We start from the raw sequence: 18,567 nt of genomic DNA on the forward strand, positions 1-18,567 counted from the left end.
ACTGCCTCTTGGCTCCATCTCCTTATTTCCGTAGGGGAAAAAAGGCCTATAGTTTTATAAAGAAAATTTCTTAAAAATAACACTGAACAATTAAAAGAAGTCTAAGTCCAATATATATACAACTTCATGCCTAATGCAAATACTTTACTCAACACTTGAAAAATCAATTTACCAGTTTTCATAATATTTGTAGGAACATGAGAAAGGAGATAAAGAAAGGCATGTTTAAAGATGACAAAAATGCTATCCATAGGGCCCAGGGCATAGTGGGAAAAGAAATGGGTTCAGTTGCCTTGTATGGTCACTTTCTGCTATGGTCTGAATGTATGCCCCTCCAAATTCACATGATGAAATCTTAATATGCAATATAATGGTATCAGGTGAGACCTTTGAGATGTGATTAGGTCATGAAGGTGAAGCCCTATGAATGGGATTAGCGCTCTTATAAAGGAGGCCCGACATAGCTTCCCTAGCCCCTTCTACCATGTGAGGATACTGAGAGAAGTCAGCAGTCTGCAACCTGGGAGAGGACCTTCACCAGAACCCAACCAGGCTGGCATCCTGACCCTGGACTTTCAGCCTCCAGAACTGTGAGAAAGAAATTACTATTGTTTGTAATCCACCCAGTCTGTGGTATTTTGTTAATAGTAGCCAGACAGACTAAGACACTCTCTGAGGCTCAAATTAATTTTAAGATTCTATGATTACTCTGTGAAAGAATGATAGAAGACAGATCAGAGCTGAAAGTCCCTAAGCTGCCAGTCCATGGTTACTTAACAAATCACTACATAAATATGTTCAAGGCAAGGAAACTCAAAGACCAACCCTGTTATACTTCAATTTAAAAATTTCCTTAACAACAAAAAAAATAAACCACTTGATTTTAAAAATGGGCAAGGGACTTGAATAGACATTTCTCCAAAAAAAGAAATATATAATGGCCATTTACAAATGGCCAATAAGCACATGAAAAGATGTTCAACGTCACCAATCATTATGGAAATGCATATTAAAACCACAATGAGGTATCAACTCACAGTCATTAGGATGACTACTATTAAAAACAAACAAACAAAACAAAACAGTTCTTCGAATAATCAAAAATAAAATTACCATAGATCCATTAATTCCACTTCTGGGTATATATCTGAAAGAATTGAATGCAGGATTTCTAAGAGATAGTTTTACACCTATGTTCATAGTAGCATTATGCACAATAGCTAAAAGGTGGAAGCAACCCAAGTGCCCAACAGATGAATGGATAAACAAAATGTAGTCTATACATAAAACGGAATATTTTTCAGCCTTAAAAGGGAAGGAAATTCTGCCACATGCTACAACATGAACCTTAAACCCTATGCTAAGTGAAATAAAAGTCATAAAAAGACAAATACTGTATGAGTCCATTTATGAGGTTCCTAGAGTAGTCAGTCAAATTCATAGAGGCAGAAAGTAGAATGGTGGAGGAGGGAGGGGGGCGGGGAGTTGGTGTTTATGGGTACAGAATTTCAGTTTTGCAAGATTAAAAACATCTGGAGATGGATGGTAGTGATCGTCATCCAACAATGTAAATGTACTTAATACTACAAAACTGAATACTTAAAAAAATTGCTCTGACTTCAGGGTCCATGCAGTAGCTCCCTACAGTTTATGGCACTACACTAGTTGACGTTAGAAAGTTGGAATTCAGAAGATCAAGGGCTTTCCTCTCATAGCAAAACCACCTACTAGTTGGGAGGAACGATTCGTTCTAACTAACCAAGCATTTATGTAGCAGGCACTTGGTGCTTACAAAGATATAAAAGGTAATACTTGGGTTCCCAAGGAGCTTAAATCAAGTAGAAAATTTTCATGTAGGCACATGCCATGTAGCAGAAATCACTAGAGAAAACAGGTGCCTGGTGATTCACAAAAGAGGCAAGGCAAGATTGATAGGAGCACTGAGCCAGCTCAGGTACAGATGTGGGTAAAAGAGGGAACAGAAGGAACAAAGATAAAGGAATGGTGCCCAGGTAGATTACTATTTTAACAGGAACAGAAAGTATGCCATAGGTCACTCCTTGATGCTCAAATCTCTCAGGCCTTACTGCTCTGTATACTCCACTGGATCTCCAACTGGCAGTATTCATGTCCCTTTACCAAGGTTTCTCCAAAGCCTAGGAGACTGCAGCCAGACTGCTCTAGGGAATGAACATTCCTTGGGAGCAGGCTCAACCAATGACTGGATATCCAACCAATATCCCAGCTGCCTTATCCTCAGGTGGAATAACTCTGTAGTGCATTTTCTATACCCTTTCCCCTCAAGATCAACTCCAATTGCCCGCAGTTGTAGTTGGCTCACTAAATCACCCTTTCTTTCCCTATCTCACTTCATTCTTCTACTATTTCCTGCATTTCCAAATAAACTACTTGCACCTGAAACTTGAACTCAAATTAAAACACATAGGCAGGGCGAGGGAAAAACAGAACACAAAAGAACTGTCCACTAATAATTTATATACAGGGTGGGGCAACAGTAGGTTTACAGTTCATATGGAAAGTAATACAATAATTAGTAAATAATACAAGAATAAACTCTGTGGCCCGGCCAGTGTGGCTCAGTAGTTGAGCACAGACCTATGAACCAGGAAGTCATGGCTCAATTCCTGGTCAGGGCATATGCCTGGGTTGCAGGCTCAATCCCCATTATGGGGCATGCAGGAGGCAGCCGATCAATAATTCTCTCTTATCAATGATGTTTCTATCTCTCGCCCTCTCCTACCTCTCTGAAATAAAAACATTTTTAAAAAAGAATAAACTCTGTGTTTCGCATACTCACAACTGTACACCTACTTTTGTCTATCTTGTATATATATAACATTTATTATTCAACATATCATTTCATGCTCTATGTTTCAAAAAGGCTATAAAACTTCATATAGAATTCCTGCTACCCTGTCTCCCCAAACTAAACAATAAAAAATAAATATTAAATAAGAGTGAGCCAAGGGTGGGCTTTTCAGAGGTTTTACTATTTCATTGTGAAGAATCAGTGCTTTCCTATTCAGCTATTCACCAGGGAAAGCCATGAAAAGGTAAAAGGGGACTGACTCCCAGACGGAACGCTGACTCAGAAGACTGCCTTATAAGGAAGAAAACTCCCACAGAGTTAAGGCCTGTTGGAGTTAATATGACAGCTCCTAAAATACGTAGAAAATGCATACAATATCCAGGCTTCCTCTCAGGGATAAATAAGGGCAACTCCTGTCCCTCTCTTCCTCTTGGAACCACCACAAGGGAACAGCTCGGGATGATTTCCAAGGAGGGTGCCTTGACCCACTGCCGTCTAGTCAGACCATTTAAGTGTTCACACACTGGAATTACAAACCTCTCCCGAGGAATTCATTTATGGCATTTCATGGTTATCTGCCAGGCCCTTTCCAGCATTCAAAGTTGGCTGCCTAGGACAGTGCTGACTGTGAGACTGAAATAAAAATGAGTCCAGCCCTATATTCATTAAACAAATATTTATTAAATGTCAACTATATGTTGGACACTGTTCCAGAAAAAGAAATACAGGATTTAAAATAAAACAACCCTGCCCCTACCCTCATGAAGCTTAACCTACATTTTACTGGTTGGGAAGAGGGAAAGAATTATATACATATACTAGAGGCACGAATGCATGAAATTCGTGCACTGGGGGGGGAGGGGGTGTCCCTCAGCCTGGCCTGTGCCCTCTCGCAGTCTGGGAGCCCTCGGGGAATGTCCAACTGCTGGCCAGACATCCTTAGCGCTTCCACAGAGGTGGGAGAGGCTCCCACCACCACGGCTAAGCTCGCCAGCCTTGAGCCCAGCTTCTGGCTGAGCGGCCCTCCCCCTTTGGGAGTGCACTGACCACCAGGGGGCAGCTCCTGCGTTGAACATCTGCCCCTTGGTGGTCAATGTGCATCATAGTGACAGGTCATTCTGCTGTTCAGTCAATTTGCATATTAGCCTTTTATTATATAGGATAATGTGAGTGGAGTGGGTAGAGGAAAAATAAATAAAAAGAACATGAATATGTAATGTATCCAGTGGTGGTAAGTAGTATAGAGAAAAATTAAACAGCAGGTTAGGGCATATAGGGAGTGCTGGGTGGTTAGTTTCCGTTTTCTATAGGTGGTCACAGAAGGTCTCTCTGATAAAATGGCATTTTGAGCAGAACCCTGAAGGAAATGAGGGAGCAAGTTATTGGATATCTGGGAGAAGAGTATTCCAGGAGAGGGGACAGAGTTCTGGGCTATTTTAAAACAAAAGGTAACCAAAAGAACTCTTTTGTCCTCCCTCCCTCCCTCCTTTCCTCCCTCCCTCCTTTCCTCCCTCCCTCCTTTTTAAAGCTTTGTGGAAATAAAGATTATTTCAAGTGGGCTGAGTGCAGAGATACATTTAACATCATCAGACAGTTGGAAAGATTCCTCTCTTCTAAAGCCTCCAACTGAGGTCCTTCAAATGGTTAGTGCTCAAGAGGACAAACAGCATTGCAAATCTTTTGTTGTTGTTGTTGTTAATCTCACCCAAGGATATTTTTTCCATTGATTTTTTAGATTAGAGAGAGTGGAAGGAAGGCAGAGGAGAGAGAGAAAACATCGATGTGAGAGAGACACATAGATTGGTTGCCTTTTGCATGCACCCCAACCCTGGGCCAGGAATCAAGCCTACAACCCAGGTACATGCCCTTCAGTCCATGGGCTGATGCTCTAACTACTGAGCAAAACCGACGAGGGCAGCATTGCAAGTCTTGATCACAAATATTTAAACATTTGCTATTAGGAGCAAGTAAACAAAGACCAAATAGTGCCAACACTGATCACTATCAAAAGAAATTCAAACTACATGTGCTAAGCCACACCCCTGCAGTGACTGGTGAATGCATGCATTTACTAGACCTATTCAGTATAAATTTAAAATTACAGTAATACATATAGAAAACTTTTAATTACACAAACATGTCTACATAAATAAAAACAGGTAAACTAACTTTTTAAAAAATATTTTTACTAGAGGCCTAGTGCAGGAATTTGTGCACCAGTGGGGTCCCTCAGCCTGGCCTGCGGGATAGGGCCAAAACTGGCTCTTCGACATCCCCTGAAGGGTCCCGGATTGCGAGAGGGCACAGGCCAGGCCAAGGGACCCCACCAGTGTATGATCAGGGCCGGGGAGGGATGCGAGAGGTTGGCCAGCCAGGAGGGACCGCGGGAAGGGTCCAGGGTGTGCCCAGCCCATCTTGCTCAGACCCAATCAGCAGGACCCCAGCAGCAAGCTAACCTACTGGTCGGAGTGTCTGCCCCTTGGTGGTCAGTGCACATCATAACGAGCAGTTGAGCGGCCTTAGCATATCATTACTATATTACGCTTTGATTGGTTGAACAGCAGACTGGATGACCAGACACTTATAGCATATTAGGCTTTTATTATATAGGATTGATTTCAGAAAGGAAGGGAGAGGGAGACAGATAGAAACATCAATGATGAGACAGAATCATTGATCGGCTGCCTCCTGCATGCCCACTACTGGGGACCGAGCCCGCAAACCTGGCACGTTCCCTTGACCAGAATCGAACCTGGAACCCCTCAGTCTGCAGGCCAACCAACGCTCTATCCACTGAGCCAAACCAGCTAGGGCTAAACTAACTCATTTGTCAAATTTGTAACATACGCATTTGGAAAACCTACAATGGACTTTTAGCTTTAATACCCTCTCACCCGAATTGGTCCATTATATCACAGTTTTACTGTGTTAACTTGTTCAAGCATAGAGGCAGAGAAACAACTGCTCCTCTCAATCAATTTCAAGAAGGAACCACCACCATAAAAAGAAAAGTTTGCCGTATTAGCACTCTGTCACTGTCTCACTTGCCCACATGTCCTCTGTCAATCCACTAATCATTATAGAAAACAATGACTCATGTAATGCTCCCTCCTCTCCCGTAGACTGCTGTAATGTCCAGCACTCTCCAGGAACTCCTGCCCCTTTCTTCAGCTCTTAGCAGTTCCGAATTACATATGCTCTTAAGAAAGACCTTTATTAGATGAATACCCAGAGAAGCCCATGCCTCTAAATATATAGACCACTTTTGTAGAAGTCACAAGAAATTTTTAACAATTTGAAGGTTCAAAAAAGGATCTAAACGTAGCCATAGCAAAACTGCTTACTAAATAGAAGCTTACTGGGAAAAAGTATGTATTAGCCAAATTCAAACAAAGTAACTATTTCTCCCTCCCTAACACCTTTATTTAAACCTTAATGATTAAACAAACCAAAAAAAGTACAAATTTGGAATACAGGTAACAACCCACCAATTTTATTCTAAGGCCTTATTGAGTTTAGAAACATGGATATATATAATCCTTCCGACCCCCACCCAAAATCCACATTAAAAAGAGGAAAAAGTGCCCTGGCCTGGTGGCTCGGTTGGTTGGACTGTCGTACAGGATGCCAAAAGGCTGCAGGTTCAATTCACCATCAGGGCACATACCTAGGTTGCAGGTTCCATCTCAGGTCAGAGTGTGTATGGGAGGCAACCAATAGATGTTTCTTTCTCACATCAATGTTTCTCTCTTTCCCTTCCACTCTCTAAACATATCTTTGGATGAGGATTTTAAAAAAAGAGGGAAAGTTTTAGAAGGCAGGAGGGACAGGCCATCTATCCTATCTAATAAAGAGGGAATATGCAAACTGACCGTCACGCTATAATGGTCAGATGGCTGCGCCCACAGTGGAGCAGGGATTCTGTAACACAAGATAGCTGCGCCCACAGTGGAGGCTGAGTTCCCGTAACGAGCCTTAACGAGCAATCAGCAGGGACTTGAAGCTGCTGGTGCTGGGCTGGGGCAGGGGATCTGAGGCTGCGCCCCCCCACCTGGTGGGGCTTGACAGGGGACCTCAGGCTGTGACCCCCGTCAGGCTTGATAGGGGACCTCAGGGCACACCCTCTGCCCGGCGGGGCTTGACAAGGGACCTCAGGCTGCGCCCCATACCCCGGTGCTGGGCCAGAGAACCTCAGACTTCGACCCCCTGCCCCGGCGCCAGGCCAGGCAACCTGAGGCCCTGCCCCCCCACCCAGCAGGGTGGGGGGGCAGGGCCTCTGTATACGTATATGTATATGTGTATGTGTATACGTATATGTGTATGCATAAGTATGCGTGTATGTGTTTGCACAGCATTTGATGTTCTCCAACATCTGTTGATGGAAAAGGAAACATATCAATCAGTTACTATTCACTGAGCACTGATCAACTTACCCAGTTCTCTCCAAGGCTCCTTCCATAGTAACTGATTAATTATTCTCCAGTATATGGCATGCCTTTCTAATTAATAGTACTGACTAGGAGAAACCAGATGGCTCTCTAGCCCAGATCAGTAACAGCGAAGAAATTACAATTTAACATTTAAATCAAGCACTGCTCTTATTTCTCCCTGACCTTTTGTCAGCTGAGGGGGAGGAGGGAGAAGAGATATGATTGAACAATTTCGTGATGTGCTCTCTACAAGACTATTTCCAGAAAAAGGTTTGGCAATATGACTTTAATCATATCATTTATACCCAGTGCCTGCCACAAACACCATCCAAAACAATCAGGGAAATTTTTCTTTGGAAATGGCCAAAACCATATATTTATTGTATTTGTGGTTGGAAAAAAATAGAATCCCATTGGCTCCAAATAAAAGCACACAAATATGTATACCCATAAGATTAACACTATTTTTTGCATATGAAGTCACATGATTCTTGCTTCTTTGGATCATTTGTCATTTCAGTTCCATTAGGCTCCTGGAATTATTTGATTTATTAAAATAACTGAGCTGTATGGGTTCTGAGTAGGAAAAATTCTATTAATAATGAAATGCTCCATAAAAACAGACAATAATAGTCAAATAATCAGTAAGGGAAAAAATTTTGAAAATGTTCTAAATCTCCAACAGCTGCTTGTAACAAGGTAGCCTGCATTACTTAAAAATGAATCTTTATTTGGCAAAACTCTTTTGGGAACCTTGGCAAGATGAGGGGCCGTCAACCAAAAAGCCTTCAGCAATGTCTCCTCTGTGGGCCTCAGTTTTTGTATGTGGGGCCTGGGAAGTGGGGAGATGGCATCATTCCTTTCAGTCTTCGTATGAGTATTTATACTTTTCATTCAAGCACAGATTTCACCGTTCAGAGGAAGGAATATTACTTTCCTTTTTTTAAGACACCCCAAAAAAGGGAAGAGCTACTGAAAGTAAACACTCTAAGGAGGATGAAAAAGTAGAGTAGGAAAGGTTATACTCTGTTCCGTCATTATTATCTACCAGGGATTTTTTAGTAAAGCCCAGGCTTCTGGCCAGGAACCATTAATTAGAGAACTGTCATGCTGTATCACCAGATCTTATGAATTCCGTTTGTTCCTAGGAAGAAATCAGGTGCCTAGTGTTCCTTTTCAGCTGAATAATTATAAACCAGACCATATCAAGCAGGCCTGCATACACTCCAAAACGTTTTAAGCTTTCTAAATTCTAAAACTGCATCAGCAAATGAACTAAAAGATTATATAATCCATGGGTAAAATCTTAATCCAGGATTGCTAATACCCGAAATCCCTATTTCAGGAATTCCATAAACTCCTTAATATTATATGTAATGAATAAAGATTCATTTTTAAGTAATGCAGGCTACCTTGTTACAAGCAGCTGTTGGAGATTTAGAACATTTTCAAAATTTCTTCCCTTACTGATTATTTGACTATTATTGTCTGTCTTTATGAAGCATTTCATTATTAATAGAATTTTTCCTACTTAGAACCCATACAGCTCAGTTATTTTAATAAATCTGAAATGAATGTTCATAGCTTTTAGAATTTGAGAGAGGCTCAGGATTCAAAAGGTTATAAATGGTTGACTTAATAAAGAGGTTATTTTCATGCTACTTTCTATAAAATAAAGTATCCTTAAATATTCACCTAAATAACACATACAAGAAATTCCTCTGCCACAGCATTCTGTATTCAGCTTTTCTTCATCAGCCATGGAAGAGGATATCACCACTTAATCTGTACAACACAGGTGGTAGCATGCTTATAAGGAAGAGGATACAATCACAGGCAAGAGACTGAGTCTAGTCCTGTTTCTACTATCGATTAGATCTGCCATTTCAAACTACTCTAGGCCTCAGTTTCATATTGAAGATAAAACCTATCCAACCAAACCCAAATGTCATTGGGAAGATTATATAAAAGAAACTGCTTTAGAAGCTAAAGAGCTAAAAACATATGATATAAAAGAAAGGCAAAGTGAAGAAGAAATTAGCATAAAGTCATAAAGCAAGTCATAGGATGGAACCCGAGTTGAATCCCTCCCCCCCCCCCCCTTATAAAAAGTGTGCCTTTATTTCAGAGGAAGAACCTGTGGGCTGCCAGGCCCCCAAGTGAGAGTAATCAGGACTTCATGGAATTATACAAAAATAAAGTTATAACTTTATAAGGTGCTTCACTGGCCTGGAGCGTACTAACTGGTGAATTCCTGCACCTCTGCTATACCCATATAATGTCAACACAGAAAAGTTGAGTGGTGATGTAATGTCTGAGGCCAGGCCATGTATTCAAGGCCATTTTTTTGGATTCACAGGGTACAAGTCAGCTCTTTTCTCCAGGGAATGAGATAAAATTATTAAATTATCAAGATTTCAGAAGGCTTGACATCAAGTTTAAAAGAAAGACCTGTGTAAAGCAATTCAAGTGCTCAGACCCTTCTGTGCTCAACTCTTTCAAGAAAATTGTATTATATTTTTCCATTCCTCTTTCAACAAGATGTAGGGACAGACATTAGATGAGACCAAAGCCAGGCATTAGCTGAAACTAAAGCAAGGGAAGATTTAAAAATTACCACACTGTCCATTTCCAGGCAACATATACCTGTTGGCCTGAAAGACTAACTTTCCAGAAGCCTGAGCTGCTCTGCTGGATTCTCATAATCTAGGACAAGAGCCATTTAAGAAATTGTGAAAGAAAAGGAACAAAAGCCAAGTGCTGTCCTACGAGTGTGTGCCAGAAGAGCTAGCAGGTGGAAAATTGGCCTTCTTTTTAATATATTTTTACTGATTTCAGAGAGAAGGGAGAAGGAGAGAGATATACTAGTAGAAACATCAATGATGAAAGAGAATCACTGATAGGCTGCTTCCTACACGCCCCCTGCAACCCGGGCATGTGCCCTTGACCAGAATTGAATCCGGGACCCTTCAGTCCGCAGGCCAATACTCTTCCACTGAGCCAAACCGGCTAGTGCTGGCCTTCTTTTTTTAACTCTGTTAAGAGATTGGCTCACTGAGTTAATACAGGGGAAAGTGTGAAGCTTGGGAGACAGAATGTATACCCAGTCAGGCTTCAGGGAGAAAACGAAAGACAAACACACACAAAATCCAAGTATGACACAAAGCAAGGAGAACCTTTGGGTTCAGGCAGGCTCGAGAGAAAGGAATGCTGTTTTACTGCAAGATTCCTCACTATACTGCAAGACTAGAAGGTGGGCTGGCTAAGAAAGATAAAAGATAAATTCAGGCTTTGAAGGGGCGGGAGTGTGTACTAATTGTTTCTGTGGATGCCCAGCCAATCTCATGTCACTTATGTCACCTTATCTGATAGAAGTTATTAAACTTTAATAATTGAAAGATTATACTAGAAATAAACCATGTATTTTCAGCCAAAAGTAGGAAAACATTATACAGTAGTGTAGAGAGTGCCTGGGAAGGCACATGGGCATTTCTTTAAATTGTCAGCTGAACCCAAGGCGACAGGCAAAGCCACGCCCTGGGAACACGCTTTGCCAAAAAGTCAAGGGTGTTATCAGCTTGACCTTCATTTCAGCCCAGGTAGTGGGTTTTGATATGTAAATCCAGTCAAGCACCAGGAATGCTCAGGCCTACTCAAGAATGCAAATAATCTCCTTTGTCTTGACTTTTGGTGAAACTTCCTGTATATGTGGGGGTATAAAATAAACGCACTGTATCGGCTATGGGTCACTGTCTCTCCAGTAGAAGAGGGCTGCGGTCCCACCCGGTTCCCAGCTTTTTCCTTCTATCTTTGTGTCTTGTCTCTTTCTTTCTTTTATTTCTCAATCCCCAGCTCCTCTACTCAGAAACTGGACCCGCTCTCTAGCCGCGCTGGACGCAGAAAAGAGAGAAATACATTTACATCAAGTAGGGCAAAAGTAGGTTTACAGTTGTTCATATGGAAAATAATATAAGAATAAACTGTGTTTCACATACAACTATAAACCTACTTTTGCCCAACCCTGTATATAGGGTTTTAAATGAAAATCTCAAACAGGTTACTGTCTGGCAGTCATGTGAATGTGTCTACCATAGCATCTGGAACAGAGCAGATGCTCAGTAAATATCTGCTTTCTTATTTTAAAAGATGGGGTGGGAGGAAGCATGTAGTTGGGAAGGGTTTAGTAAGAGACAGAAAAAAGGAACATGTCTCCACTCACCTATGAATTAGTAACAGACCATGAAACTAAACATGAGAGTAAAACATTCTGCTCAAGCACAGAAGTTTCAAACTGGTGGCTCTTGAGAAAAATAAGTATGGTGCACAGATTTGTTTTATCCATACAATAAAGTATGAATTTGTTGCAATTCTTAAAAATCAGGAGGAGATTTCACATATAAATCTTTATTTCTGGCATTCCTTAAAAAAACAAACAAAAAACACCCAGAGGCCCTCATGGCAACAATGGGCTAAAGCTTGAGTCAAAGATTCAAATGGGAGTCTTTTAGATTTAGATGGGGTGGTCTCTCCTGTTGGCCACAGTCCCCACCGCTCCCTATGGTACATCTAGACCAATTCACTCATTTTTGTCACTTGCCTTGCTATAGCTGGCATTAAGTGTGACTGTATAGTGCAAAGGGGTATCTAATGAAAGCTCAAAAGTCTGGGTTCTAGTCCTGGCTCAGCTACAAACTTATGTCTTAACTTGTGTAAGCCGTACCACCTCTCTGAGCTGCAGTTTTCTCATCTGGAAAAGGAAGATTTATACAAAACGATCTCTAACAGTTGTATAATAGAATTCATATACAATGGTGTAATGAGCAAGGGGAGACACAGAGTTGACTCAGCTTATTTCACACTTTATTTCCTGAGTCCAATTTGTTGAAATGTTCCTTTCATTTTAATACTAACGAATATTTTGTGAACCTAGGACAGTCTAAAATGAAGTGCATGCTCTCTGGCAGTATATCTGGGTCTATTTGTGTGAACTGACTAGTCTCACTGTAATTGAAAGCCAAAAGACTGTTTCAGATAGATAGGTCACTTAGTGCCTTTCTTGCCATGTTCATTCCTATTATGGAAATTTTCAGATTTCTCTCTGGGATAGTTACCCAGCCTATGACTACATAAAGAGTTCCAGAGCACAGAGCCTCAGGCTGTGCACGTTCTTACATTATACAAGAACAGATCAAGTGTAAAGACCACTGTAAGCAAAGGGTAGTCTTTGGAATGTGAAAGCAGCAAAAAAGATCCTGTCTAGACTAGTCAAGGACTGTACATGTTAGACCTACAGATCACACTGTAACTGTGGCAGCTGCTGCTTCAGCCCGGAGTGTGCAAAGTCAGAGCCTATAAATCACTTTTGAGAGACTTGTTCCAGGAATAAGACAGGAAGTTTGGCCTTCTGTGCCACACTTAAAAAATATAAACTCAGATTAGTTTCACTAAAAATCCATTATTTAATTCATCTTCCTAAAGCCCTCAGAAGTTGAGCAGGAAAATGGTACTGATCAATCCTGATTTACAGTTAGCAAAGCCATAGGCCCAGAAAGCTAAAATCTTCACACACATTGTACTCAAGATTCACCTCAACAAATATATTTATTGTGCCCTTGCAGTGTGACAGGCAATGGACACAAGATAATGATGAATAGCTACATTTCTTAGTCCCTAAGGAGTGGACAACATAGGTAAACATAAATCTCTATTTCTTATTCCCTAGGTTATATATTTTGTTAGTCCTCACCTGAGGATGTTTTTCCATTGATTTTTAGAGAGAGTGGAAGGGAGAGGGAGAGACAGAGAGATAGAAACATGGATGTGTGAGAGATACATCGATTAGTTGTCTCCCACACATACCCAGACCCTGGCTGGGGATTGAGACTGCAACGGAACTATAGGTTCTTGACCAGAATCGAACCTGGGACCCTTTAGTCTGTGGGCTGACGCTCTAGCCACTGAGCCAAACCAGCTAGGGCAGGTTATATACTTTTGATAATCTATACAGTGACTATGAACAGACTTTAAAGACTTTAAAACTGATCCAAAGTTAGATTCAATGACTTCTCATCCTCCTTTACCCATAGAAAACCACTTACCCTAATCAAAAAGCTATCTAGTTTGTCAGAGAGGCTATATAGTACCCATAAAATCTTTCCATAGGACAAAAGTCACAAATAACAAGTCAGTCAAATTTGAATAGGGAAAATCAAAAGCCATTCAATGTTTTTATCATCGTATATAATCTGAAAAGCAAAACAAATACATCCTGTCAATGTACATAACCAGGACCATCACAAAATACCTTGTGTGGCTTTGCATGTGGCAATACCTGTCGCAGTGTATCTGGGGAAACCGGGTAATTATAATTTAGGCCACAGGTTATCAAACAGGGGCAATCTGCCCCTTCCTTTTACCTTTCCCAATAGACATTTGGCAATGTCTGGAAACATTTTTTTTTTTGTTTGAAGAGGACAGGATGCTACTATCGTATGAGGCACAGGATAACCCTGCACAACAAAGAATTAACTGACCAAAATGTTGATAATGCCAAGGTTAAGAAACCATGGTGTTCTACATATTGATTAGAAGCCTTTATTTTGAGTCTTTTAAGGACTCCATGCCTCACTACTAATATAGAAATTGAAAGGAAACACAATATCCATTCTCTTTCACCTTTCCCTCTGCCCCTGTGTTTCTGGCAAAAAGCCTATAAACCATCACATATAGTGCCTACTCTTCGTTGTTAAATGAAACAGGATCTCATACATACATAAGAGATTGACAGAAGATGGATAATCAATAAAAGCAAGGGAGAAAGGAAAGAAGGAAGACAGGAAGAGAGAAGGAGGTGCTTGGTTATTACTTCCACAGCTAAATGAAACTAGATCAATCAATCTGCAGAGCAGACAATTACAATGGTCTGTTCTATTCTGAGACTGTTCATTTCTAAACTGTTTATTGGCAGTTAGTTTCTTCCCACCCAAGAAACAAACTGCCAATAAAAACAGTCATTAGCATTGTGGCCTCTCCAAGGAGACAATGCTTATATAACTGAGGCCACCTAGTGGTTTCAAGTGTGGATCACAGCTAAATAGGCCCCAGGACTCGGACTTGAATATAAATTCTGAATTTGGATATTTACAAAAGAGGAAATCCCTAGCCTGGATAACTTAAGAGGTATTTGCAATTTCTTTAACATTCAACCCAATTCAACAAGCATATATTATGCTCCTACTACATATACTAATCCTTAAACTATGACATTGGGGATTCTCTAGCAACCTCAATCTAAGAAGAAAAGTCCTAGCTACCTGCCTTCAAAAAGCAGGAACTTCACAGGTTCTCAAAGAACTGTTTCTTTTATGCCCGAGGTCCACAAATAACTTTAAAGAGATGGAGTACAGTATGCAAATTACATGTCAAAATTTGATCCAAAGAGAACACTAAACATTAGCAGGAGAATGAGGTTTCTCTGTTTCCAATCTAAATGTGAAGTAGTAGTAAGATTTGTTGTTTGAGAAGAAAAAAAAGTCCATTTGTTTATCTGACCAATCTTTCTTTAAATTTGTCTTTTTTCATCTTGATTACTCAGACCAGTCCAATAGGTCCATTCACTGACATCCACTTCAGAACTTCTATGGCCAAGACAGACAGTCAAGAATGCAAGTATGTTTTTGAACTGCCAGCTCTAAGTCAGTATCAGTGTCTTGATACTGTGAAAAGGCTGGAGACTCACAGCTTGGGTTCTCCTTCTCAGTTGTGATGCTGGCAATAAAAAGAAAAAGAGTCAGCATCTGGCTTCCTCTCAAATAAGTTGCTCAGCCCATTTTATCCAAGAAAAAGATGCCATCCCAAGGGGCCATTCAGGATATATGTCTCTTGGATGGTACTTAAGAGTGTTTCATTCATCATAGTTTATTGATACATCTCTTCTTTTGGCAAGCTAATTTTCCATGGACTGTCTCCTTTCTTTTGAAATGATACATTCTTAGAATCTTAAAATCTGTTCACAAATTTGGCAGAGCTAGATTGCTCAGAACCATACTGTAGCCAGCCTTGGTTTATGGTGTGTGCCTCACATTACTCAATGGCAGACCTGATAAAGAAACTCACTAGTAAACCAGAACATCCCCAGACACTTACTGTTTCCCTCAATTGTTTCTATTTGACATTATGCTAAAGAGAAATAAAGACCAGTACAGGAACAGCAATCGAAAGGAAAGCAAGAGTGTGGGGCCCAAGCTGGTTTGGCTCAGATAAAAGGGTTCTGGGTTCAATTCCGTTTGGGGGGCATGTGTCCGGTTGCAGGCTCGATACTGCTGGGATATGTGCGGGAGACAGCCGATCGATGTGTCTCACATCGATGCTTCTCTCTCTGTGTCTCTCTCCCTTCCACTCTCTCTAAAAAATAGTGGGAAAATATCCTCTGGTAAGGATTAATTAAATTAAAAATAAAGGGGGGGGGCCGTGGAGGGGGTGGGATGCAGAAAGCACTTACCTGATCACGATCTCCTGCAAAACAGCAGCTTTTCATGGTACAAGAGTTGAAGTAACCCTGATTGTCAAACTGGAACACAGGCAGGCGGGAGTGGATGTCATAGAGCACAGGGGGCAGGCGACGCCTCAGGGCCAGGAGCTGAGTCCCGTTGCTATTGAATCGCACACTCATGGCACTTTGAAGGGACAGGTTGCCACCATAGCGTAGGAGAGAACTAGAAGGCACAAAGCACAGGGATAGGGCGTAAGACAGGCTGGACAAGAGTCTGCAAAACACACTGCATTTATTTCCCAAAATGTGCCCAGGTTCCTGTCAAGCCTGTAATCTGAATTTCAGAAGAAAGGTATTTCTCTGCAGTAAGCTTGAAGGTAATAACAAGGATAGGAGAGGCTCCTTGATTACACTAAAGCAAGTTATTTACTCTACTAGTTCCCCTTTTAAACCTCCAAAAGGTGAATTACCACTAAATTTACTTACAAGGATAACGCAAGCATCTTGAAAAAAGAGACAAATTAAAATGATTTGCCATTTCATTTACCTGAGCTAACTATAGAATCAAACACATACTCCGTCAAGATGCTGGGAGATGAGTCGTGTCCATGCTAATTGGCTAATCATAGATGGTATTTAAAGGATATATTTACCATAAGTATTAGAGACATAAGAACCATTAGAAAGAATAACAGATACTTTATAGTTAATTCTATTTTACTAGTGGCCCGGTGCATGAAATTCATGCACAGGGGGCGGGGACGGGGGTGTCCCTCAGCCCGGCCTGCACCCTCTCCAATCTGGGACCCCTCGGGGGATGTCCGACAACCAGCAGTCGGACATCCCTCTTGCAACCCGGGACCACTGGCTCCTAACTGCTCACCTGCCTGCCTGCCTGATCACCCCCAACTGCTCCAACTGCCCGCCAGCCTGCTCACCCTCAACTGGACCTCCTGCCGGCCTGCTCGCCCCCACTGCCCCATACTGCCCCTACTGTCGGCCTGATCACCCCCAACTGCCCTACCCTCCTGGCCTGATCGCCCCCAACAGCCTCTGCCTCTGCCTCGGCCCTGCCACCATGGCTTTGTCTGGAAGGTCTCCCGGAAGGTCTCCCAGTCTAATTAGCATATTACCCTTTTATTAGTATAGATTATTTTTTAAAATTTTTATTGACTTCAGAGAGGAAGGGAGAGGGAGAGAGGAATAGAAACATCAATGATGAGAGAAAATCACTGATTGGCTGCCTCCTGCACACGCCCACTGGGGATTGAGCCCACAACCCTGGCATGTGCCCTGAATGGGAATTGAACCATGACCTCGTGGTTCATAGCTCGACGCTCAACCATTGACCCACACCAGCTAGGCACTTTATAGTTAATTCCTTAAAAACAAATTTTTTTTTTTAATCCTCACCTGAGGATATTTTTCCCATTGATTTTTTGGAAGGGAGGGAGGATGAGGGGGGAAGAGAGAGAGAGAGAGAGAGAGAGAGAGAGAGAGAGAGAGAGAGAGAGAGAGAAGAGAGAGAGAGAGAGAGAGAGAGAGAGAGAGAGAGAGAGAGAGAGAGAGAGAGAGAGAGAAACATCAACGTGAGAGAGACACATCAATTGGTTGCCTCCTGCCAACCGGGCTGGGGATTGAACATGCAACCAAGGTACATGCCCTTGACTGGGTCAAACCCGAGACCCTTCGGTCCGTGGGCCAATGCTCTAACCACCGAGCAATTGGCCAGGGCTATAGTTAATTCTGAATATTTTTCAAAAATCACTTTATTACTTGTCTTTATTTTTCCATTTTTAATCTGTTCACAGAAAACTTTTATATTCCATATGGCATGACTCCTGAGTAAATATTAAAGAAAAATTTTTAATTAAATGCAGAGCAAGCAGTTACAACAACTAGAAGAACAAGATGACTTGTTTCCCTTTACCACCTCTATAACTGGATTCTGCTTTTGGGACTTCATACTAAGAACTGGAGACACTATTTGTCAGTCATTTAAAAAGCAATTAATTGGGGCTTAAAAATATTTCCTATGAAAAGTATAAAAAATACTACCATAAGAGATTTAATATTGAAAGAAGAGAACATATTTTCTTTTCCTTTCTTTTTGGTAAGAAAGTTGATGGGGGAATTAAGGGAATAAGAAAGAGATATCCCATGGGGAAAAGAGCCTCTGAAATCAGTGCAAAGGCAGCTGCCAACCTTGCCTGGTCATAAAAACACAGTCTACACCACAACTAGCCAGTCAGTCCCGTGTCCCCAAACAGACTTCTCACCAGAGGCAAGAATACTCTGGTACTCCAACTATTTGTAGAAACAAGTCTTGGGCAAACAGACTCTAATTTTTATGATTGGAATGACAGGAAAAAGAGGAGATTTAGAACAGTCCCTAGAACTGAAACATCAAGAAGAAGCCTGGTATCCCTGCAGGCCCCAACTAATAACCTCTGCAGAAAAATGTTCTTATGATGGTCCTAAACACAGGCCACAGTCACTCACACACAGAGAATAATGACGGGGCTGTTAGAGCCCAGGCATTTCCTTTACAGGGTGCCCTAGCTCCTACAGGCATGTGGTGTTATCTAAACACTGAGTTCAAAAACAATGAGAGGCTTTCAACCCAAGATCAGCATGGAGTGTGCAAATAAACCAGCATCTGTAAGACTGAAGAGGAGTTGGGGGTGGAAACAAGACTCAACAAAAAGAAACTTGGCTAGCCCCACCAGCCCAAGCAGCAAGGGTTTGTATCAGCTCAGACACCCCTGACAGGAAAGCTGGGCCTCTGGCAAACGCCCTTTCTATCTGTTAACAGG

The 18,567-nt window shown here is 41.5% G+C and overlaps 1 protein-coding gene across 4 annotated transcripts in view; it reads right to left on the bottom strand.

Annotated features, from left to right (window-relative positions):
- The window catches only part of DCAF5 (DDB1 and CUL4 associated factor 5), a 108,587-nt gene that overhangs the window by 33,878 nt on the left and 56,142 nt on the right, over positions 1 to 18,567 (bottom strand). For all 4 annotated transcript variants that reach the window (XM_079767506.1, XM_079767505.1, XM_079767504.1 and 1 more), the window contains exon 6: positions 15,761 to 15,974. In XM_079767506.1, coding sequence (XP_079623632.1) covers positions 15,761 to 15,974 — 214 coding nt within the window. The remainder of the gene's footprint in view (positions 1 to 15,760; positions 15,975 to 18,567) is intronic.

This window comes from Cnephaeus nilssonii (genome assembly GCF_951640355.1).
Source record: "Cnephaeus nilssonii genome assembly, chromosome: 4".
Taxonomy (NCBI): Eukaryota; Metazoa; Chordata; class Mammalia; order Chiroptera; family Vespertilionidae; genus Cnephaeus; species Cnephaeus nilssonii.